At 46.0% G+C, this 24,808-nt stretch overlaps 1 protein-coding gene across 6 annotated transcripts in view; it reads right to left on the bottom strand.

Annotated features, from left to right (window-relative positions):
* The window catches only part of LOC142590650 (uncharacterized), a 95,702-nt gene that overhangs the window by 5,611 nt on the left and 65,283 nt on the right, over positions 1–24,808 (bottom strand). For all 6 annotated transcript variants that reach the window (XM_075703029.1, XM_075703027.1, XM_075703028.1 and 3 more), the window contains 2 exons: positions 16,930–17,170; positions 9,045–9,168 (listed from right to left, as the gene is read on the bottom strand). In XM_075703029.1, the coding sequence (XP_075559144.1) occupies positions 9,045–9,168; positions 16,930–17,170 (365 nt within the window). The remainder of the gene's footprint in view (positions 1–9,044; positions 9,169–16,929; positions 17,171–24,808) is intronic.

Here is a 24,808-nt window from a genome sequence, read left to right as displayed (position 1 = left end):
AGGCTGACGTGAGCAAGGAGTTCGGCATTTCTAAGCAAACAGTTTCGGATTTTCTCAAGAACAGGGGCACGATCTTGGAAGCGGCCGAAAAACCATCTGGTGCCCCAAAAAAGAATGCAAGCCAAAGTGTTCATCCAAAGCTTGAGGAAGCTCTCGTCGTGTGGCTTAATTCGATATCAAAGCGGTTGCCGGTCTTGGGCTGCATCTGGAAAGAAAATGCGGAAACTCTCACAGTTCAAATGGACATCGAGGATTTTAAATTTAGTGATGGATGGTTGAGGAACCTAAAACATCGGAATGACCTCAAGTTCAAGAATATGTGCGGTGAGAGCGGCACAGTCGACAGTGCAGTTATTGAGCAGTACCGCAACGGAAAACTTCAGTCTTTGTTGCAGCAGTTCTCTGCTGACAACGTTTTCAACTGCGACGAAAGTGGTTTGTTTTTTAATATGTTGCCGGAAAGAATGCTCGCTTTTGCTGGTGACCCATGCCATGGTGGCAAGCACAGTAAAGAACGGCTGACCATTCTCGTCGGCAGCAACATACACGTCTGGCAGCGAGAAGCTTCCCTTGTTAGTAATAAGGAAGTCAAAAAACCCGAGGCGCTTTAAAAGGGCAACGTTGCCAGTGTTGTACGAAGCCAACAGAAAGGCATGGGTGACTCAGCAGTTGTTCGAAAGTTACGTCCACAGGTTGGACAGGAAGTTTGACCTTCAGAACGGAAGTGTCGTGCTCTTCATTGACAACTGCACCGCTCATGGTCACATCAAGAATTTGATTTCTACTTTGCTTACAAGATTTAGATTTCTACTTTGCTTACAAGCTGAAAAGTCATTTCTATGTTGGTTTTACACTTCGGACACACAAAAACACCGTTCTTGCAGAGTGGACACATCATCACTTCCTGACAAAATTCCCCACCCGAAGAAGCCGCTGACTCGAGCAACATTCAAGGAATGCAAATTAAGCTTGCCGAAGCCGTAAGAATGACAATGTGTGCCTTGGGCCTCTCGAGCCCCACCAGCTCAGCATGCATCATTGTCTCGTGCAGCACCGATTCCCACAACACTTTGCATTACGTAGTTGTCAACTACAGTTGAGTCTGCCAAATTTTAGTGCACAGCTCTTAGGCACCCGTTCCTGCGGCGAGCATCGGCGTTGCCCTCGTAATCGAGCGAAGCAACACTGCAAAGGATGAAGTTGAATGCGGAGCGCAATGGGAGATGAAAGATGACGATGGCAAAGAGAGCATGAGGAGGAAAGCGGAAGAGGAGGGTATGGCAAAAGCGTGACAAGAAAAGTGTTGTGCCACGCAAGTCAGGCTTTGCAGCAACGATGGCTACGAGATTGCATCGGAGCAGCGCGCAACTTCTATATGGAAACAAAGCGCTGCATGACCGGAGGTCTGTCTGTGACGGCTGTTGTGAATCGCACCCAGACGTCACCCACGCACTGTTTCTTGTGATCTCTCAATTGGCGAGGCAGTCGGGCCTCACATCATTCCGTTTGCAACACGCTGCACGAGACAAACTGTCCGCACCCGCCAATATCTCGCGAGCTGAAAACATGTATACAGCTGCACTCAAATTTACATTAGGGAGTCTCGTAATCATCGCTTAATCTTTTTTTAGTGACCTTAGATTGTACGCTATGCTGGTGAGCACTTTTCTTCTTTCTTTTCCAAAACTTATCAATGACATTCTATGGACACAGTAAGTGCAATGTAATGTGCACACGCACCACGGCGTAATATATATGTTAGCAGTTTTCTTTGCAAGTCAGACTTCTTATGTACAGGTCAGTCCATTGTTAGGGGGAACACACAAGCGTGTGGCACATGCTCCACATAGCAGCATGTACAGGAAGCGGCAAAAACCAAGTGCACACGAAAAACCACCTTGGGGCGTCATCTGCTGCTGAACCTCCACCGTTTCACCTTCCCACAGCATGAGGCTGTTTGGCTGGGCAACTGCACACCTTGAGCCGCGGTTGCGATGAACGTGATTTAAAGCAAAAAGTTGCGCTCGACCTGCAGCCACCTAGTTGCTAAGAGCATGGAAATGATTGAGCTTTCAGAACATTCTCGGTGGCAGCAAGCCCTATTTTTCTGCTGGAAGCTTTGCATCTGGATGTTATTGCACATCATAGTCATACCAAAACACATTCATTTTGTGAATGAAGCACGCCGTATGACTCCGTGAAGAGCACGCCACAATTTGTTTTCGGCATGTTTCAGTGATGTCTGGCTACGTCGCGCTCACTCTGCCGAGTTGCCAATGGTGTTATGAATGTGTTTCCGTCTGTGGAGCGCTCGCGTGAGCCACAGCACAGCAATGTTTTTGGTTTGTACAAAAATGCAGTCTCAAAAACAAAATATTTCTGCTGCTGTTCATTCGCATTTCTACAACACTGTAGTAGAAATGAGTGCACTTATGTGCTTCTTTTTTTAATTCATTATTAAATGGTTTTCTCATGATGTGTTATTGCATGGCAGGGCCGCCGTGTGCGAGCAAGGCGGTGGGGTGGTTCGGCAATATACGACACGCAGCATGCACTGCCCCTGTGTGATCCTGCGCATGTGCTTGGTTTTCGCTACTGTACATGGCGCTGCACTAAGCATGAGCCATGCACCTGTGTGTTCCCTCTAATAGTGGACCCATCCGTAGAAGCTACCTATAGTTAGTATTTTCTACTGTAATTCCTATTCATCCAGCAGCGTTGCTATACGTTGAGTTGCACACCATTTCCTTGGATTAACTGTTCACCTGTACTGAAAGCATGCATGTTTATGCACATGTCCGATATATTGCCACACATGTACTTATTTTCATTGTGCGACACGTTTCACCGCATAACAAATGTTATCACACAGCGCAGGACGCGCTTGCATGTGTGGGAAGTTTCTGGAATGTTATCGATGGTCCCATCCACTGTCTGTGACTGAACCTTGTGTAATATGATTGCATGTGTGCGTGACTCAAATAATGTAGAACTTTGTGGAAGGCGTGCGGGTCCTAGCGATTAGTCTGGAACATTCGACGATTGATGCACAAAAGCCGACACACTTGACCCGTTGATCAGATTTTCGACGATCGCCGACTGTGTTCGCCGCTGTCGCCGTTCTTTGAGTGTAACATGTTTTTGAGGGCACAAGTTCGCCCAATAATACACTAGTTTCGTTTTTCTCAGTTTGGCTGCTTTCTTCGCAGTCACTACCCCGTGACATCCGGTGGAGGTGCTTGTGCGTTCATGTACCGAACGCCCCTGCAAACCCGCCGGAATCCAAGCCCGAAGCCCGAGCACAAAACCAACATCACCCAAGACCAGCGTGTTAGCCACAGACTGCAAGGACTGCCCCCAGAGCACCGACTTCTACCTGAGACGACAAAGAAGATCGTGGCCAAGACAACCTCAATGGCTGCCCCAGCGTCCCCCATTATCCTGCAACAACCTTGGGACCCACCGACCTTCCACGGAGCAGCTACTGGGGACCCGGAATCCTGACTGGAGACCTACGAACGAATCGCTACTTTCAACAACTGGGACTCCGACGACAAGCTGCGGCATGTGTACTTCGCCCTAGAAGACGCCGCCAGAATGTGGTCTGATAACCGGGAGTTGACCATGACAACATGGGACCTGTTCCGTAGCGGCGTCCTGCGCACCTTTACGAGCGTTGTGCGCAAGGAAAGGCCCGAAGCCATGCTGGATGCCCGAGTGCAGCTACCTAACAAGAATGTTGCCATATTCACGGAAGAAATGAACCGTCTGTTCTGCCACGCCGACCCGAATATACCCGAGGAGAAGAAAGTCCGCCTTCTTATGCGTAGTGTGAAGGAAGAACTTTTCGGCGCAATAACACGCAGCTCACCGAAGACCGTAGAAGGGTTTCTTGGCGAGGCCACCAGCATCGAGAAGACACTCGAAATGGGGAACCGGCAATTCAACCGCCGCACAAACTCTACCAACTACACAGGGATTCAATCGCTAACCACCGACGATCTCTCAGAGCGGTCGTACGGGAAGAGCTGCAGAAGTTGTACCCTAGGTCGCACCCTCAATTAGCCTCAATTGCCGAAATCATCAAAGATGAGCTTGAGTGATCCCTTGGAGTTCCTGAGGTGCAACCAGAATCACCGCAGCCCTAGCCGGAAGCACACACCGCCGCCCGCGGCCAAGGCCCCACCTGCACGACTGCGCCAGGGAACTTTAATGCCACAATTCCATCGTCCAGCGCCGGTACGCGAGGAAGACGGACATTTGGCGCGCTCCTGACCACCGCCCATTGTGCTACCACAGCAGAGAAGCAGGTCACATCTACCGCCGATGCCCATACCGGGAAATGGGACTGCAAGGGTTTGCCGTTAACGTGCCGCAACCACAGCTTAAGAGCTCGCGATATCGCCGACTACCTTGCCGCCACTCAGTGGAGCGCCCGATGACCATCCCGTTCGCCGTCACCAGGCCGCTACCTGTCGCCACAGCGCTGACCATACACTGGCCCAGCCCGGGGCCGGTCTGCGAGCCCATATCCAGAAAACTAAAAGCAGCAACCGATGAAGGTGCGGTTGCTGTTTGTCGAAATGACGAAGATCCTCCGCCGTCAACGAAGACGCCGAAGAGACCATCTCGACAACATAATAACGACACGCCGTTGTCCCGACGAAGTCAGGAAGCCAAGACTACACCGACAAAAGACGACTTGACGACGCAACGTTCCAGCTTCAGTTCTACACGACGCAGCCGTGATCCCACGCCGAGGCCTAACTGCAACGCCAGACAAAGAACCACCGACCTCCACGTGCTTCTCGACGGCCACGCAGTTACCGCCTTAGTGGACACAGAGGCCGATTACTGCGTAATGAGTGGACACATCGCCGCCCAGTTGAAGAAAGTGAAAACTGCATGGGAAGGCCCTGAAATTCAGAGCGCCGCAGGACACCTCATCACACCGACTGGAATCTCCACGGCAAGAATTATCGTTCATGACCGGACTTAGCCTGCCAACTTCGTTATCCTCCAACAGTATTCATGTGATGTCATTCTCGGCATGGATTTCCTGAACCAACATGGCGCAATCATCGACCTGAAGTCGAAGTCGATAACACTGTTGGAAGATCGAGCGATACCGCCGGAGAGCTCTCGTAGTCACTATGCCTTAAGCGTGTTCAAAAGTCAAGTCAGCATCCCGCCTCGCTACAGCATTGTCATTTCCGTCGGCACCAAAACACCTGCCGACATAGAAGGCGTCATAGAGGGTGACCAACGTCTACTGCTACACCGTGAAATTTGCATCGCAAGAGGGGTCGCTCGACTGCATGGAGGAAAAACTGAAGTGTTGCTGACAAACTTCAGCCAGGAGTTAAAGCACATCAACAAGGGCACGACGATCACGTACATTGAGGAAATTCTGGAAAACAGTAATGCGTTTGTCCTCTTGGATTCCGCCGCATCTACCCCGACGACCATGGTTCCCGAACTAGACTACGACATTAATCCAAGTCTCCGCATGATTAAGCAACAGCAGCTCAAAAGTCTGCTCCGACGATACAAAGGCTGCTTTTCGACGTCATCGAGGATTCTACAAACACCAGTCGCCAAGCATTGCATAATCACTGAGGAGTGCACTCGACCACTTCGCCAGAGCTCTTACCAAGTTTCACCGCGAGAACATGAAGCTATAAGAGAACAAGTCGACGAAATGCTGCGCGACGACATCATCCAGTCGTCGAAAAGCCCGTGGGCATCCCCTGTTGTCCTGGTGAAGAAAAAGGATGGAACCTTACGTTTCTGCGTCGATTATCGTCGACTGAACAAGATCACAAAGAAGGGTGTATACCCCCTACCACGGATAGACGACGCATTAGATCGGCTCTGCAATGCAAAATACTTCTCATCGATGGATCTCAAGTCTGGCTACTGGCAAATAGAAGTCGACAAGAGAGATTGCGAAAAGACCGCCTTTATCACGCCAGACGGCCTCTACGAGTTCAAGGTCATGCCATTCGGACTGTGCTCAGCGCCTGCAACGTTCAAGCACGTCATGGACACGGTGTTAGCAGGATTGAAGTGCCAAACCTGTCTTGTTTACTTGGATGACGTTGTTGTCTTCGCCGGAAATTTTGACGATCAATCACCTCAGGCGGCTTGCGACAGTATTAGAGGCCATCAAGTCATCAGGGCTCACTCTGAAGCCGCAAAAGTGCCGCTTCGCTTACGATGACCTTCTGTTCCTAGGCTACGTCATCAGCAAGTCTGGAGTCCGGCCCAACCCATAGAAGACAGCTGCCATCGCAAAGTTCCCGCAGCCCATCGACAAGAAGGCAGTGCGTAGATTGCTTGGCATGTGTGCCTACTACAGGCGATTTGTCAAGGACTTTTCACGCATTGCTGAGCCGCTGACACAGCAAACTAAATGTGAAGTCGAGTTCAAGTGGGAAATGCCGCAGGCTGACGCATTTCAAGAACTCAAACGACGCATGCAGTCGCCGCCCGTACTTGCGCACTTCAACGAGCACGCCAATACCAAAATCCACACTGACGCCAGTAGCCTAGGCCTCGGTGCCGTCCTAGTCCAGAGAAAAGATGTACATGAACACGTGATAGCCTACGCTAGCCAGTCGTCAAAAGCGGAAGGCAATTATTCTACAACCGAAAAGGAATGCCTCACCATCGTTTGGGCTACAGCGAAATTTCGCCCTTACCTATATGGCAGATCATTCAAAGTCGTCAGCGACCATCACGCCTTGTGTTGGCTAGCGAATTTAAAGAATCCTTCAGGACAGCTGGCGCGGTGGAGCCTAAAACTGCAAGAATATGATATCACTGTAACCTATAAGTCCGGACGAAAACACTGATGCCGATTGCCTATCACGCGCCCCCATTGACTCGCCGTCGCAAGATGACGAAGATGACGACGCCTTCTTTGGCATTTTAAGCACGGAAGACTTCGCTGAACAGCAGCAAGCAGACGCGGAGTTGAAAAACCTCGTCGAGTATTTGGAAGGGCACACCGACATTGCCCTTACGGCATTTAGGCACGGGTTGTCTTCGTTCTCACTTCAAAACAACCTACTCGTCAAGAACTTCTCACCAGTACGCGCCAACAACCTTCTTGTTGTCCCGTCAGGACTGCGTCCAGAAGTATTGCACACCCTACATGACGATCCGACCACTGGACACCTCGGATTTTCCCGGACACTAGCGAGGATACAGGAAAGGTATTATTGGCCGCGCCTGACCGCCGACATCACCCGTAATGTCAGAACATGCTGAGACTGTCAGCGACGCAAGACACCACCGACAAGGCCAGCTGGATTACTACAGCCAATCGAGCCTCCTTGCCGACCGTTCCAGCAGATCGGGACAGACTTGTTGGGACCCTTTCTGACGTCAACAACCGGAAATAAGTAGATCGTCGTGGCGGCGGACTACCTCACCTACCGCTTCGCTGAAAATAAAGCACTGCCCAAAGGTAGCGCAGCCAAAGTGGCGAAATTCTTTGGCGAAAACATCCTGCTGCAACATGACGACCCAGAAGTTCTCATCACCGACAGAGGAACGGCCTTTACAGCGGAGCTCACCCAAGCCATTCTGCAATACAGTCAGACAAGGCACAGGAAGACAACGGCCTACCACCCACAGACGAATGGTCTTACGGAGCGGCTGAATAAGACCCTCGCCGACATGCTAGCAATGGACGTCGACATCGAACACAAGACCTGGGATGCCGTCCTGCCGTACGTAACATTCGCTTACAACACGGCGGTGCAAGAAACAACACAGATCACGCCGTTCAAGCTGGTTTACGGCAGGAACCCGGCGACAACGCTCGACGCCATGCTGTTGCACGTCTCTGACGAAGAGAATCTTGCGTCGCTACCTATTTCCAACGTGCCGAAGAAGCCCGACAGCTCGCCCGCCTGCGGATCAAAATACCAGCAGGGGACTGACAGCCGACACTACAACCTCCAACGACGCTTTGTCGAATACCAGCCCGGCCACCGTGTTTGGATACGGACCCCGATACGCCGACGAGGACTCAGTGAGAAAGCACTGCGACGCTATTTCGGACTCTACAAGGTCGTCCGACGTATTGGCACACTGGACTATGAGGTCGTGCCAGATGGCATTTCGCATTCACAGCGGTGCCGCGCACGATCTGAAGTGGTCCACGTGGTGCGTCTTAAACCCTTTTACGGACGCTGACGAACTTCCTTATTTTGTTGTTTTCAGTGCTATGAGTGCTTTTCTTTATCACTTTCGTTTGTTTGCAGCATCGGGTTGATGCTTTCTTTAAGAGGGGGGTATTGACACGTGTACTTATCTTCATCGGGCGACACGTTTCACCGCCTAACAAATGTTATCGCACAGCGCAGGACGCGCTTGCATGTGTGGGAAGTTTCTGGAATGTTATCGATGGTTCCATCCACTGTCTGTGACTGAACCTTGTGTAATCTGATTGCATGTGTGCGCGACGTGAATAATGTAGAACTTTGTGGAAGCGCGGGTCCCAGCGATTAGTCTGGCACATTCGACGATTGATGTATAAAAGCCGACGCGCTTGACCCGTTGATCAGATTTTCGCCAATCGCCGACTGTATTCGCCGCTGCCGCCATTCTTTGAGTGTAACCTGTTTTCGAGGGCACAAGTTCGCCCAATAAAACGCTAGTTTCGTCTTTCTCAGTTTGGCTGCTTTCTTCACAGTCACTACCACATGACAGTATGTTCGCACCTAAAACTACAATTTCTGCTAAATAGCCAAGATGAAGCAGTCATGTTAGCTGTTACATGTTAGAGCGAATGAAATGCTTATTCAGCTATTTTATTGCATGAAAATTAGAGTGGAAGATGTATGTATACGACAATGATACTGCCCTCCTTGCAAGACCCATGAAAGCAAAGTTTCTGCCAATACTACCACAAGGTGTTACAGGTGTAAATATAGAAATTAATGCTTCACAATTGCACTAACTTGTTTTAACTCTCTATACTTTTCAACAAAATGCCGATGATGGGCTAGGCGTGAAGAGTCAAGACTCACCTCCACATTCTGATCCATGAGCTGATCGTCATCACTGGCTGGCAGTGATCCAAGAAAACTGTGAAGTCGGATGGACCACTTTTGACCACTGGACACCCTTGCGCAGCCCATATGCTTCTCCTTCCTGGAAAGTGACAATATTCTATTGAGTCTCAGTGAGAACAAAAATCTTCATAAAATTGAATAAATATTGTCATCCAGACAGAGCTTTGATGGTGATTTAAAAAATATAATTACTTTTTAAATTGACAGAGTGGTTCCAGATATAATTAAAATTAATCACCTATTGTTTATCTGAACAATTGTAAGAAGAGTATCAGCCAGAATGTTTTAAAGTCATATGGCTGGATACTACAAAGTGTAAGCAACACAACTGTAGGACCACTTTTTTAATATTGCAGGTATTACCAATTTTACAGCAATTTGAAACTTGATCTCCAGACATGGCGATCATTTGGTCCAATTAGTAGCGAGATTTTAAAATCTACAAACGTGAAATTCAAAAATCTGCTCCTAGCATTGTGTAGAACACACATGTAGCTACATGCCGCTGTTAAAATTATGGTTCTATGTGCCCTGAAGACCGAGATAGCGGCAAGCTTAAAGAACACAAAAAATGAGATTCTGAGAAAACTAAAAAAAAACAAAATGCACTTATTTTTATAACAGATCACCACAAGATATTTGAATATATACAAGCGCTATTGCATTAGTAGCCTCCAGGAATGTAGTCTGTCTGGCTAGTGTCACTAGAGTCATGCCTCCTGAGCACCCGCTGCAAGTTTTCAGCAGATGCATGCTCAGCAGATGTAGCCAGCATCTCATTTGTCCCGGCAGCAGTGTCGTCAACGTGACCTAGTAGTTCCGATTTTCGGTCAGTAGCAGGAGTTGATACTAATGCTTAAAGTTTTCCTTGAGCTTCACTGTCAACACGCCGCAGAAATTCTGGCTGCAGAATAGTAGCATCGTGCCGAAACGTTGATGAAACGTGGCCGTTGCCAGGAGCGCTTCATGGGACTAGGCCTAGCACACCATCAGGATCTCCGGCGTCGCTCGACTGCGGGTGCAGGCGAGCTAAATATAGTCCAACGTAGAGCGAGCGTGAGCACATGTTACGTCACGTTGGCGAGAAGAACAGAGTCTACAGTTAGACCAATGGTTCGACACACTGGTGCAGCCAGCGTAACCGGACGCGGCCAACGGACTCAGGCCGACCTCAGAAACTCCACCGCTTTGGTGACAGAGGTAACTGGAGCCATCCATCAGGAGGGCGGGAAAGCAACTTTGGTTCCCTTGCACAGCCTCCTAGATCGGCGTGCACCGATCCATGAGGCCATGCCCTTTCTCCCCTCCTCTCAACTCCTCTCCCCTTGCCCTCCCTCGCAGCTCTCTCGCTTTCGACTGTCTCCGCACGCGCACGCCGGCAGCATGGTGCCAGCTTAGCCCGCTGCATGAAGTTTCATGTTTGGTTATCTGCTGTTATTGGGAAGCGGCGCTGCTGTGCATTGACCAACGTGGGCAGTTTCATCAGTTTTGTGGTCCTCAATAGCTGTGTGCTTGTGCTCCGTGACATTTCACCCGTTTCACGACTCGCACCGCTTGTGCATCGTGCAGTGGTACACGAATAGCTCAAAAACAAGCCCTGCAAGGTTCTTCTGGGTGCCTAAAGACAACAAGTGAGTGCGGAGACCCAAAGACATAAGGCACATGTACACAAACTTGGCCCTGTGCATGTGTGTGCTCCATGAGTCTCCAGACGTAACTGCACCTTGATTGTGCTACACTTCCGTCTTACCGGTAGAGAAAGTTGATGAATAGATGTTCCTCCTCATTGTCACCTGGTCTACAACTTATTTTTCTGTGCCAAGTCTCATTCTGCAACTTCATGCAGTAACTTGCCCAGCTTCCCATTCTGCCCTCAGTGCTTTTTCTGTGCGTCACCGTTGTACAAACGTACTAGTAACAGCTGAAAAATTACTGTTAGTGTTTATGTATTATCTCAGTAATTGCCGATAGAAAAACCGTGCAAACAATCTTCATGTGTAGGCATGACACGCTTTTTTTTTCTTCTGGAAAGCATGAGCATCGTAAGTGCCCTATATGCAGATTTTTGCAGTTCGTGTTGATTACACGAGTGCCCAGTAGTATGACTTAGTGCTTTAAGCGACGTAACTTTACTGCTAAGCGTTGCATGCGTGGTGAAAGAAAAGTCGTGTTGTTGGCTTATTTCACCTGGTCTTTGATTGAAGAATAGGCATTTCTGCTGACGTTTTCATGTGCTGCTGCAAAAGCTGACTACCTTCTGCTCCCCTTGCCATCGTTACTCAAGTTGTGGCCGAGTGAAAAATAATGTGATAATGTGTATTTCCGTTTTTAGTACAATTTTATTTTTGTTCTGCCATGTCTTTTTCATTTTGTTCAGTAGTAAGGAACATGTCACGTATTTCATATACCTTTGTGCAGGTTTATAAGTTCTTGTTTTGTTTTTTTGTATGGCGGTCAATAAATCAATCTTAGCATTTTATTCTATTTTCTAGGTATTTTGTGTGTGATTGTTCTTGCCACTACCAGTGAATTTTCCCTTTCTTTAGTTGTCATGACTATGTCATACATGTTGTCCAGTTTTTTTGCAATATCTCGGTGAGTATATCAGAAGCTCGCAGTGCACATATCAGAAGCTCTTCTACACTTTAGTCTTTCAGGCAATATATAAATATCTTTTATATGTGTGTACATGAAACGGCCTTCGTGTTATCTTTTCTTTTGTTATTTCACTGTCTGTGAACTTTTGTGTTGTTTAGTAGTCATGTGCATGTCATGCATTTTTCACTTTCATTAATTTTCTGAGCGTGTGTCATACCAAGTTATGCGAAAATATTTGTTTTCTGAAACGGAAGTCAATAAAATGAGGCCAAAGATCTGTTGTGTTGAAAGTGCAATTTATATAATGTTCTGGCATATGCTGGCATACTGAAAGTATGGACAAGACTGCGTGCGTCCTAACGCATAAAGAGCCCACGGCGCACCACGCGCCAGATCACAAACAATATTCTTGCAATGCCTAAATAAATCAGTTAAAAGTGCTGCCTGCGTCGTCAATTCAGAAATGTGGTTTGCCCTCTGCAGACCGCTTCAGTAACTATCTGCCTTTTCTGCTTCAGCAGAATTCTTGACCCTTGTTGAGGATGTTTGTGTTCTTTTTTTAACACTAGGAGAAGCTTAGTTTGCTCAAACAGCGCCTACATTGCTTGTTTGAAGAATCAAACCAGAGCAAAAGGATTTGCATGCCAGCACATGCACAATGCACAGCCCAAAGTCATTTTGGAGCAATTTTTGGAGTAAGTAAAATTGCATTTTGGAGCAGCTTGGAGGAGGCCAACTTTAGTGGAAAATGGAGTACTATGGTATATATGGCAGCGCACTTTGAAACCCTGATGAAACAGCAAACTGAACAACACCAAGCATGTATAAGCGTGCCTTGTAGCTATAGCATACTAGAATATGGAAGAGTGTCGAGAGGTGGCACGGCACCGGCTTTCTTATAAAGCCGAGAATATTGGCGGCCATATGATCGAACTACATATTCCTACGCTGACAATCATGATGATAGTGGAAAATGTTCTAAAAGTATACAGTCCAATCGAGGCAGTAACATAACTTTTGGGTTGCCATATGTTGGCGCAGACCCAGAGAGCTGCGATCAACCCTGAGTTGGTATAATGTAAAGCTATTCCAATCTCTTTTTATTACGATAGCAATTATATGGACATTCCAGGCGTATTTCTGCCGTTGGCATCGCCATGATGTTCCATATAAACTACAGGGGCGACAACATTCTCACCGCGACCCGTATGCTGTTGTGCGAGTGAAAGCATGCAAGGGTGCTCCGACGATGGCAGTTATATCTCAAGCGTGCAAGAGAGCTACGCGGATAGGATGCGTGCCATCTTCCACTGTGCGCAAGGCACCGGGGGGGGGGGGGGGGGATGTTCTACTCCGGTGGCTGCTGCGTAGGGCACGGCTGTGCGGGCCCTATCCTGAAAGCAGTCTGCAATGGGGACAGAGTGCGAGTGCTGATAGCTATGTGTGTGCTGTGCTTTCGGTGCTTAGATTGCACTGAAGCAAGAGGCTGCCCACATGTCGATTCGCTCACCCCTGCTGCTGCGCTTCCTCCCTCCAACGTTTTTACAATGAGTTTCCATGGTCATCGAGTGAGATCTGTTCGTGTCTGCTTGGACTCACGTGACATCATGCTTGTGAATTCAGCTTGTAAGTGAATGCTTACCAGTTTATACGGCCGATAAAGCTACTATGTTTACTTCTATGTTTCTTTGTAGAAAAGAAATGCTGAAATAAAATTGACTTGACTTGACTCGTATAGCTGTCTACTAATTTGCTATGACAATCGATCCTTTGCCTTTCGGGCGAAACTGACTTTTTATTCCAAATCCACCATTAGGTCAAAATGGCTCACGCCTCGCCTATGTGGCTATAAACACAGATTGAAATAGCTTTAATTTATACCAGCCATGGGGACAGAGACACACGCCCCACTTGCTGCTGTGTGCGCTTCCCTAATGTCTAGTTCGCTTGCAGCGCCACCAGCCTACTTTGTTTTTTTGCGCCTCAGCTACAGGGTGTGCCGTGCAGTTCGGCCCACTCAACCGTATCCTAGTACACTATAAACACAGCAACCGAAGTGGCCATGTGCACGCCGGAAGCACCGGAATGTCCACTGTTATAAGCATGAAACATCTGTGTGGGAGGCGCCGTCACGCAGTGTACGGCATGTGAATGGCTGCACTCTTTTTCGGAGAACGAATTCGCTAGCTGTTCGTGGCCACTGCCAGAGAACATATGCTGAAGCCAATCTGGCGCAGCGTGGCGAAGTTTCCGCCAATCTTCTCTTTGGCCCAGGAATAATTTGCATTTGCATCAAAATGGTGCAATTGACGCAGGAGTCCCACCCTTGTATGCAGTGTTGCCGTGCCAATGCAACTACCTGCAAGAGCTGCTGTGATGCCTCAACTTCAGTAGCCATGCAGAACAAGTAGTTGGGACCTTTATCACTGGATGCACTGGCAAGAACACAGTGCGAGAGGTAAACTGTGGGTGGGGACAGCTTTCAGATCACCAAAGCAGTTGCCATGAGATAACATCTTCTGGCAACATCAGGCACAATAGAGCTAAACATGAATTATGAAAAAAAAAGAAGAAAATGGCAAAAAGGCACTGAATTGTAGTACACCGGAAAATTAAAAGTTATCTTGCCAATTTATGTATGTGTTTGCTGTCGTTGGAAAAAGAATGCCTACCATGACAATACAGGGAAACCTGGAGAATTAAGTGGCACCGATTTCATTACAGCAACGTGACGAAATGGGACAATGAAGCCAGAGGAAGCAGAGTAAATATTAATTCTTATAGTACTTAATTTAAATGTAAAGAGAAGAAAAAACTTGCCGCAGGTACGAGCGAAACTCCCATTTCACACATTACACATGCGATGCTTTATTAAGCAGCTGTGGCAACCACGCCCCTGTACATTTTCTCAACTTGAACAACGTCTCAATTAAACAACATCCACGTCTCCTGGCTCAAGCAGTGCCATGACCCCCCCCCCATGTTCTCCTATCTTTAGGCCGCCAGGATGGCTACTCTCTCAGTGGAGAGTGATTGTACTGAAGGCACTGTACAGTGGGCATGGTGCAGGTGAAAAAGAACATGACGACGAGAAGCGCTTCCTTCTTCGTTTCGCTATAACACCGACCTGTTTCAGCCTACCGCTACAAACCTAGAATTAGTACTGCTAGGCGAACATCCCGGTTGTAGAATATTTAATGTCTCCTATACTTTTTCTGGCCTTACCATCTGTTTTCTTTGCATGGTAGCAACTAGAAAAAAGATGGAATACCTTGTATTCTCCACACCCATTGGTGGCTGCGATTAGGCAAACTTTGATTTTCTCCACCAACGTGTGACATTTCACACACAATGCTAACACTAAGATGGAAACAAAAGAAGTTGATTCACAAGCAGACTGCAACATTTACAAATCAATCCCATATAGGTAGTTTTGAAGACAAAAGTATCGAACAGAACAGTTGATATCCGGTTCAAGTGGGTAAGCCTGGGTTAATCTGGGTAGCTTAGACCAATAGAGTCGCTCTATCAACAGGAAGCAAGCAGCTGGTAGCACATTGGCAGATGAATTTTAATTGTCACTTCTTTTGAATATATGAAAGCTGAAAACAGAGCAAATGGGTTCTGTCAAAATTATGACTCATTTCATTAAACACCAAGTTCAACCAAATGAAGCCATGCCTCACGTGTCTCTTTAAAGGAGTACTACTGACATTTTCAGGTATTCATTCTCTTATGTTAAATGAAGGTCCTAGACCTCTAAGCTTGAGAAAAAGTAGTGACGAGCCTCAGGGTGCCGTAAATAATTTCATTTTATTAGCTTTTCTACAACAAATTTTGATTTCATTTCCCAAGAGGATACTGCGTTGTGACACCACGACACAGTACGTGGCAACGTGGGAGCAGGACATTCTGATGCTTTGACACTCACTTCAGCTCACTTGGTCACCTCGTATGGTACGACACATTTCAAGGGTCGCTGTAGCAGCATAGCAGGCGAGTGAGTGAGTTGGAGTGAGTGTCAAAATATCGCAATGTCCTGCTCCCACATGGCCACATACCGTGTCATGGCATCGCAACATAGTAGCAACAAAACTGGAACAGGCTGTAGAAAACCTACCATATTAAATTATTTAGAGTGCTCTGAGCCTTGACAGTACTTTTCCTGGTGTTCAGAGATACGAGACTTTCAATAAAAGTAAAAGAAAAAACAGAGAGACTCGAAATTGTTGCGACAGTAGCTCTTTTAGTAAAGGTCAAAGTCCAGTAAATCTAAAAGAATGTACTAGCTAGTTTTGCAACAGCCTGTATAATGTAATACAACACCCATCTTTGTACGAATAAGTTTCAATGCCGAGGAGGTGAATGCATCACAACGTCTGGATACACCAATTGATTCCGTACCGCAAACGCTGCAGCCGCAATGGGCAATCACAGCTAGAAGTGCAAGCAGCACTCTCGTTATTTTTGTACAAGAAATAACATCGTGCCTCTTCACTGCTATGCAACTTCAACAAAATTTGATGCTTCACTATGTCACGAAAACGTAGATGACAGCAGGTCCAGCATTCAGGAACAAAACTTCAGTACCAAAGCAAAATTACAAATTTCCCCCAATGTTCATATCTACTAAGTGTTGCAATTTAGTGTGCTAAAAAATTGTAGTAGGTCTTTTAAAACTTCAAATATGCATTATTACTCTTTTTAAAGGTCACTAAAGGAAAATGTTAGGCCAACCAAGATTGAATGATCAGGCCTCTGTAATATCAAATTCGTCATTCGTAGACAAAGCGGAGGTTTGTAAGCAAGAAAATAATGAAGATGAAAACTGGAGTGGTGTCACCTATCTTGGAGTACAGTACCTACCAGGCGACATTCACACTGGCTGATTCACGAAGAGTTTAAGCACTGGCTCGGCATGGCACAACACGAAACAAGTGGCAACGAATTGCTTCATGGGCAAAACGAGAGTCAGCCACTAAAAAGATAAAATAAATTATGTAAAACAGAGGGAGGTCAGGTGGTGATTAGGTCAACTCTTCCGTCTTAGCACTAGCAATTAATGTTGAGAAGCAGCAGCAGGACCTTTGGAGGTGATTTATTACACAACAGTCATACATTGGCACACAGATGATTATAGAGTTCTAGACGAATAGTCTACTGATTTAACCTGGCTTATTTCCCTTTAGCGTTCCTTTAGAACTTCACAAAACAAAAACATTCAAATGCATGCCATACTTACCAATAATTTTTCTTCAATTTGTTTATCTTGACCAGAACTTGCTTAGCCGTATACAATGCATCACCAGGTGAAAGCCCAGCATTGAGCTTTGCAACCATTTCCTCGTAAAGGGATGTGTCCTCCGTGTTGGAATTCAGTTTAGGGAAGTAATCTTCCCAAATGCTTATGAGATTGCTCGTCACAGCATCAGGCCAACGGACACGGTCACATGAAGACGGTCCCGCTGGACACCACTCCAAAGCTGCAGGGGCCATCATTCTATCTATTAGTGAAGGCAAACTGATCTGTGCAAGCTATTGCAAGTGCCACACATTGGTCTCACCTCAATTGAGTTGGACTTGTATTTGCCTAGTCATGGTCACGGCTATAGACCTTTTTTTATGGGCGCCGCCATATAGCACAAGCAGTAGTGCCATCTATGTCGGTGGCTGCCGGCATGCTGGCTTGGGCGAGCGTTCTGTGCTGTATGCTAGGTGCAGGCTCGGAGGCAGTTTCTGGCAGTTTTTGTACTAATGTGGTCTATTTAGTATGGCATGGCAGCTTCCAAGTGGAAAACTGTTCTGCGAGACACATTGAAGTGATTTAGGTCAGCATGGCTGGAGTTTCTGCTAGTGTTGAGACGTACGGAGCACCCAGCACAATGTGCACACTCTCATTTGAGCCTACAATCAGCCTCGAAGATCAGTTGTGTATTACCAAAAATTTGTTTCACAAAAGTGGCCTTACTGTGGCATTGTCACTGTAATTCTAAGCCATGGTCTAGCACCAATAAGTAGTTACAAAACGTATGATGATCCCAAGCTTGTAGAATTAGTTGCCATTGTTTACTTTGACTAGCGTTCAAATGGTTATCTGTAGATACATTCTGCAACTACCTAGTTTGTTGGACGAGATTTCTGCCCACAACTAAAATAAACTGGGTTAGTAAGAGCATACCGAACAGTGTGAATCCCACTTGTCTAGTGGTCGTGCAAATGGCTGCACAATGCATGAGAAACGGTAGTGCTGGGTTATAGATCCACTTGTTCTGTATAGCGCATGGTACAAGCATGCGGCATGACCATGCAAGGTCTTATTATGGCATTAGCCAGCATTTTCTTTCTTTTCTCCAATAGAAAGGAGGATGAACACCAATCTCTTTTTGTTTGGTCTTGTACATCCTGTCTTCTACGATGCACTCGCCTGTTTTATGAAAATTGTGTCCTCACAAATGGCCACTGCATTCACAAATGGCCACTGCATTCTTTTTATGCGATCCCATTTGGATATTACTGCTTTACAGGGCAAAAAGGCAATGACAAAGCACAAAGCTTCCATGTATCATGTCGGTTTACCAACTGCAGTGATCTCTATGTTGAGCAATGCCATCGGCTTCATAGGGAAGACCAATGTTGACATATCATAGTAACTTCAAGTTTACTAGATTTGAAATGCGCGAGTACGATGTCAGTGGCTTATGCAAACATTTTACGATTGGCACTTACATGTTTCACTGTTGCGTTAGGTTGGCCGTATTCAAGCCCTCTTATGTTTTAGTTTTAATGCCAAGCAATCAGACAGTAAGGCAATTTTGGCTCCCACTGGCAATACACAGGCCGCTGATCTTTGCCAAGTAAAAACTGATACAGCCAAAACAGTGCACAACACATACAAACACCACGGTTGATGATCCATGTCGCATGCTTGTACAACCAAGAGAAATGTCCTCATACTGTAGTTATTGCTGCACCAAAAGGCTACAGAGTGGTTCTTTGAGGCCGTCTTATGAACAGACTTCAGGTCAATTCTATGGCGAATATTTCCGCAGCACGTAACGGCCACGCATTCAGACAGAACCATGCTGGCTCGCCCAAGCCAGAGAGCAGGAAATGCTAGCCATATGCACTTTCCTCCTCGCCCAATGAAAAGGTCTATACAAAGAACACGTAATACATGCACTGTAATACAACACACAAAACCTACTAAGTATTTTTAGCACAGTTTTAAGACAAAAAAAAGTCATAGCTTCATCTGGGTGAAGCATCAACAGCAATAGCAAATATTCAACTGCAAGACAAACTAGTTTTACCAGTACTGTTAACATGAAAAACTCAATAAGATGGCCTGATGACAGTGGCTTTGGACATGCCAGGGTCAACCAGGTGCACACAACGCGTTGAATCAATGTGCATAATCTTGCTTGTTACAAGCAGTGCCTGCACAAAGCCACCTTGCAGACAACTCAAGAGACCACAAAATGTACAACCGCACTCTGCAACAGCATCTTTACTTGCTGAAGTAATAGGGGAGCATGCGAAACGTGGGATAAGCCATATGGCTTACCGGTGATGCAGAACTATGGAACAGTCCACGTCGGAGCCCAAGTGAAGCAGGGGCAACCGGTGCTCGGTGCACATGTCTTTGGTTATAAAACTATTACACAATGTAGTACTCATAGTATTAATGGCAGTATAAATAGCAGTGAACATTCACCTACTAACTAAACACGCCTGGCACTAAGCGACCAAAGGTGTACATGGACAAAGTCCACTCAATGACTGAGTACTTGCAGTCACAATGTTCACGTGATTAGGTGCAACAGAAGCAGGGAGCATGCACATTTTTCCTAAAGTGAACATTTCATACTGCCACTCCCTTTGCCATTCCACTGTGCCAAACCTCTGGAACTCGGCAGATGTGGCCTCCAACATACCGCACATGGGCTGCTTATGCACTGCTACATCTGTAACAGCATGGCTACAGCATTGCTACAAGCATGGCTGAAGTGTCCACAGAATTGCTATTGCAATAAAAATTTAGAGCTACTAGCCACAAGTTGTAAACCTGAGGTTTGAAATTATCTGTGACCACCCACCACTATAGTTAGACCTCAACATAATGAAGTCAGTAAAATTGGCACTTTACTTTGTTATATCGAAATTAAGCTATCTGGACATTCAACCCTTTATGCAAATTAGTACAGTCACTGATGAATTTTTTTGACACAGAAGAGGCTGCAAAATTTTGCAAATTATCCGGCAATCTAAAAAAAAGCTAGTTGAATGACAAAAAAAAATTATTTTCATTGAATTTGACAGTCGGTGACCAATGATAATTTCACGCCATGTTGAGGATACCTTCACATTGGCGGTTCGATATGTAGCCTGCAAAGCTTTCGTGTCCACTCTGCCACCACGGTTGATAGTGTTGCACAACCAACGTTATCATCAAGATTGCAGGCACAGGGGAGTGAACACCTCGTTTGCCTCTCGCTTCAAAATGTCTCAAAAACCAGAGATTATGTGACATACAGCACTTAGTAAGTGGGAAGACAGTGCACATGAAGCCACGGCCATCTTGGCTCACCCAACTCTTGCACATCACCACTGAAAATAGGATGTGTGGATATCGTGTGCACTCAGCAGCACTGAAAGCCATGCACACAGCCGCAGCCCAGCAGGGGGCTATGACCCTCATTACCACATTACCATGTGCTCGCTCCCACCCCTCCTTGCCCCCGTTGCGCTTGCAGGAAGCTACCATCTTTCTTTATAAGTGAGAGGGAAAGCAAGCGATTCCCTCGCACCAACTGCATACAGAGCATGGGGAATGATAGTATCTTATCGCTCTTCGACCTTGTAAGGAAGGTGCTAATGAGAGGGCGTTGCTTTTACGCTGCTCTGCTTCATCAGTTGCCCGCTGGGCAGCTGTTTTGATGCAATTTGAGAGGTGTGTTTGCAAGCAGCTGAATGTAGTTCAACCAACTGCACCTGCAGCAGTTTCCATTTATTGCCTTAGTATTCCTTTGCGTGGCAGTGAAATTGTGTATAAATACATTGTTATACTGAAGCTCAAAGCACATGGTGTTCGATGGACAAAAAGTTGTAAAAAGTTAACTGCTTCATTATACCTTGAATTTTGTTATAGCAAGGTTTACTTGTATGTACTGTATGGACACACTCGACTGCTTCATGACCCCTAATATGTCTTTCCTACATTACACTAGCACAACATCAGAGTTGGTTGCTCATAGATTGAGTGCTGCTATGCAGGACAGCATTCTCTCTCATTCCCACTCGACTGCATGAGGTAGTGCGCCAGAAATCAAGTTTCTCATCTTTGTTGTTTTTGTGTGAGTGCACACAGGCCAACGGCACACAATCTGGTAGGCTTTGCCAAAAGATTTTTGATTGCATACTTTTCAAAAGCACTAGTCAAAGCCTAAATATAGTATTGAAACAAAACCATAAATAATTTTACCATCAAATACATTGACTAATAAAAAGCTCACCAGCGTTGCTTGCTAGGAGTGCTGTAAACCTATGGTACTGCTCTACAAACTTGCACCTAGATTGGCCTCCACAAATTATGAATGGCAATACTAATGAATTTTTTATTTCAATCAGTGTTGACAACACTGGTCCCTTTTTTGTTCATTCTGTGCCAACAAATGTGGAAAACATTAACTTGCAGTTAGAAAATGAAATTATATTCTGGGGTTTTATGTGCCAAAACCACAATCTGATTATGGGGCAAGCTGTAGCGGGGGACTCTGGATTAATTTTGACCAGCTGGGTTTATTTAACAAGTACTCAATGCATAGTATGCAGGCGTTTAAGTGGCAGCCACTGCTGAGGATTGAACCCACAACCTCATGCTTAGCAGCGTAATAGCACCACAGTGTTACAGTCAGTACAGTAAAGTGCTCACAAGTCGCAGCATCATCTGCTAGGCTGTTCCATTCGTTGCGACACATCTTCACTGTAAGGCGCTGATGCATTTTCTTGCCTGTGCTTGTGCTGAGACTATTATCAGCCTTTTTTGATGTTAACTGCAGGATCTTGTGCTTGCAAACTTCCTCATTTTATAACACCATCTAATTCTCTGTCATCCTCAACTTCGCTTCCCTTCCCTTGGCACTAATTCTATATCTGTAATAGAGTGCTCGTTATTTGTCCTGTGCATTACATGATTTCCTCAACTCCATTGTTTTCCCTTGATGTCAATTGGGATACCCCCTACCTCGTTTGCTCTCCGATTCCCACTGCTGTCTTCCTGCCTCTTATCATTACGCATACATTTTTCCTTCCCTTGCACATTCCATGTCCATTAACTTATTTTCGAGCATCATTGTTAACTTCCAACTTTATGCCCCATATGTTAGTACCAGTGGAATGCAATGATTGCACACTTTTCTTTTCAAGGATACCGGTAAGCTGCCGGTCATGATTTGGTAATACCTGCCTTATGCGCTCCAACCCACCTTTACTCTCACATAAATTTCCTTATTGTAATGATGATGATGCACGAGGTTTTAAGCTGCGAGGGCTAGAAATGGCCAAAGAGCATGATCAGGGTCCCCTTGATCACTCTTGCACACATTTGCACACATTGCACTCTTGCACACATTCTAGAGGTTGACTGCCGATCACGAATTTTCATTCTCCTGCCATGCTATTGAACATTACCTCAGCATAGTAATCTTAATCCTTACTCTTAAACTTCCTCAGCTCAGGCCTTTATTAGTATTGTTAATTCAGTGGCTACATATGCTCATGCACTTATCTAAATAATGGAACCCCTAAATGCACATGAAATGTTTAGCTTTTCTAAGAATAGATGGCTTTTTTAAATGCTGTGAAATCGCAATTCCGTACTAGCACCTTAACTCGCAATGGCAGCAATTTTACATGTCAAATTGTGGTGTAAAGCTATGCTTTGTCATGGTTTGATACTGTGTCCTTAAAGGGCCCCTCACCAGGCCCCATAGCAAATTTTGGTTATACACTGGAAGTTGTTACGTGTCCTCTAGAGAGCGTTCTACCGCAAAAATTTTTCGAATCGGCTCATTAATAGCCCAGATAGAAATATTTCAGTGCCGCGAACCCATGATTTCAGCAGGCGGGCTCCACTGCCAAGCAAGATGCTCTCTCCACTCGCCCCACCTAGCCTTGGCAAGCGAAATTCCTTCCCTACGTCCTCCCATACCAGACCTCGAGGATCACGTGACGCATACATCACAGGCCCCGCCTTTTTTTTTTTCGCTATGCATTTCCGCTGACAGCGTCACGTGCGAGCTGTTGTCTCGTTCACACAGCGCACGATTTTGCACGCTGTGCACAAGGAAACTGCCTAGCGGCATAATTCGGTGCTACACAAATACTGAGGCAGAACAAGCAGATTGCAGAGCATGATCATGCGCTGTAGCGCGGTAGAAAATGGCATAGTTTCAGTACCTGCGCATGTGACTGCGTGACCGTGGGAACAAGCAGACAAAGTGGAAGTACATCTCTCTTCTTTCGAAGCGAACTAAAGCAAAAAACATGCAGACATTCCGTTTGCCATATTTTATTATTTCTCTAAACTTCAATTCGTCAATTCAAACAACAGGCCACACAGATAACAGATGTCTTGAATAATTCTCGAAGTCGCGACACCACGAGCAACGTCACACTGCAGACACATGACTACATAGGCACAGGGACACGACTATGTCACCACCTGGCTTGGAGCGTGGCGGCCACGAGGAGAAGAAAAAACAGCGTTCGATTTGAAATTTCAGGTCTTTCCGCGGTGCGTAGCAATGCAATACTTTGCAGACATGATCGTTATCACTCAAAGTATGCTCTGTGCTCGTCAGCTCAAAATGGCCAGACCTGGTGAGGAGCCCTGTAAACCGTGGTAACCAAGTTTTTTTTCACAAACCATGGTTTGTGGTTTATTATGGTTTTACAAGGCACCTTGGGCTGATTTTACGAGGGTGCCATAAGTTAGGAGTCATCTGCACATATACAAGAATTCTGTTTGTGCAGGAACTTCATGCATGAATGCGGTAGTTTTTGGCTAGTTAGTCAGGATAATGAAGCTAATTTGAAAAATTGGTTTGCAACTGTATCTGTTGAGCTTTGAAATTCCTTCTGCTCAAAATTGCATGCAACTAGAGACTCAAAATTATTTGTGTCAGTATGACAAGTGTAAGCAAGCTCAAAAATTAAATTATGGGGTTTTACGAACCAAAACCCCGATTTGATTATGAGGCACACCGTAGTGGGGGACTCCAGAAATTTTGGGCAGCAGTGGTTTTTTACTATGCACCTAAATCTAAGTACATACATGAGTCTTTTCACATTTCGCCTCCATCAAAATGCGGCCACCGTGGCCGGGATTCGATCCTGCAACCTCGTGCTTAGCACCTCAACACCATATCCACTAAGCAACAACAGCGGGGGTAAGCAGGATCTTGAAATACAGCATTTTGTGACAAAATTGTAAAACATTGAAAGCACATCTCTGATATTAAAGCACAATCTGGCTAGTTGTAGTTCAGCCCACAGGACAGCATTTAGTGTATATATGACATCCCAGAGTCACAAAAGGGTGGGATTTTGTTTGGTACTCCTAAGTGGCAAGGTAAATTTTTCTATTACTTAGCATTAGCCTCTCCAAGGAACTAACTAGCATTTTGGCTAGTTGATGTTTATATAGCCTGCTATACGTCTGCTCATATGGACAATGCATTGTCATGCTAAATGTCTAGGAACCATGACAGCATAAGCTTTTGGGGGCACATAGCCTATGTTGCCACTGTGAGCAAGGTGCACACAACTAGTCTTCAGAGTCTCCATCTGGCATCATGTGTGATTCTCCTGCTTGGAGAAAATACATGTGTCTTGGACAAAAAGTTGTAAAAAGATAACTTCTTCATTATACCCTGAATTTTGTCATAGTATCTCGTCAGTAAGCACTTGCAAACAACATGTATATGGGCAAGCTCCCTCTGCAGTGATGGCTGCTGACCAAATGCTTCTTGTTGAGTAAAGGTCATTATCATCATCATCATCATCATCATCAGCCTGTTTTATGTCTACTGCAGGACGAAGGCCTCTCCCTGCGGTCTCCA

This window comes from Dermacentor variabilis, chromosome 8, assembly GCF_050947875.1.
Source record: "Dermacentor variabilis isolate Ectoservices chromosome 8, ASM5094787v1, whole genome shotgun sequence".
NCBI lineage: Eukaryota > Metazoa > Arthropoda > Arachnida > Ixodida > Ixodidae > Dermacentor > Dermacentor variabilis.
Note: the sequence above shows the minus strand (reverse complement) of the source record. Positions and strands in the feature narration are given on the sequence as shown.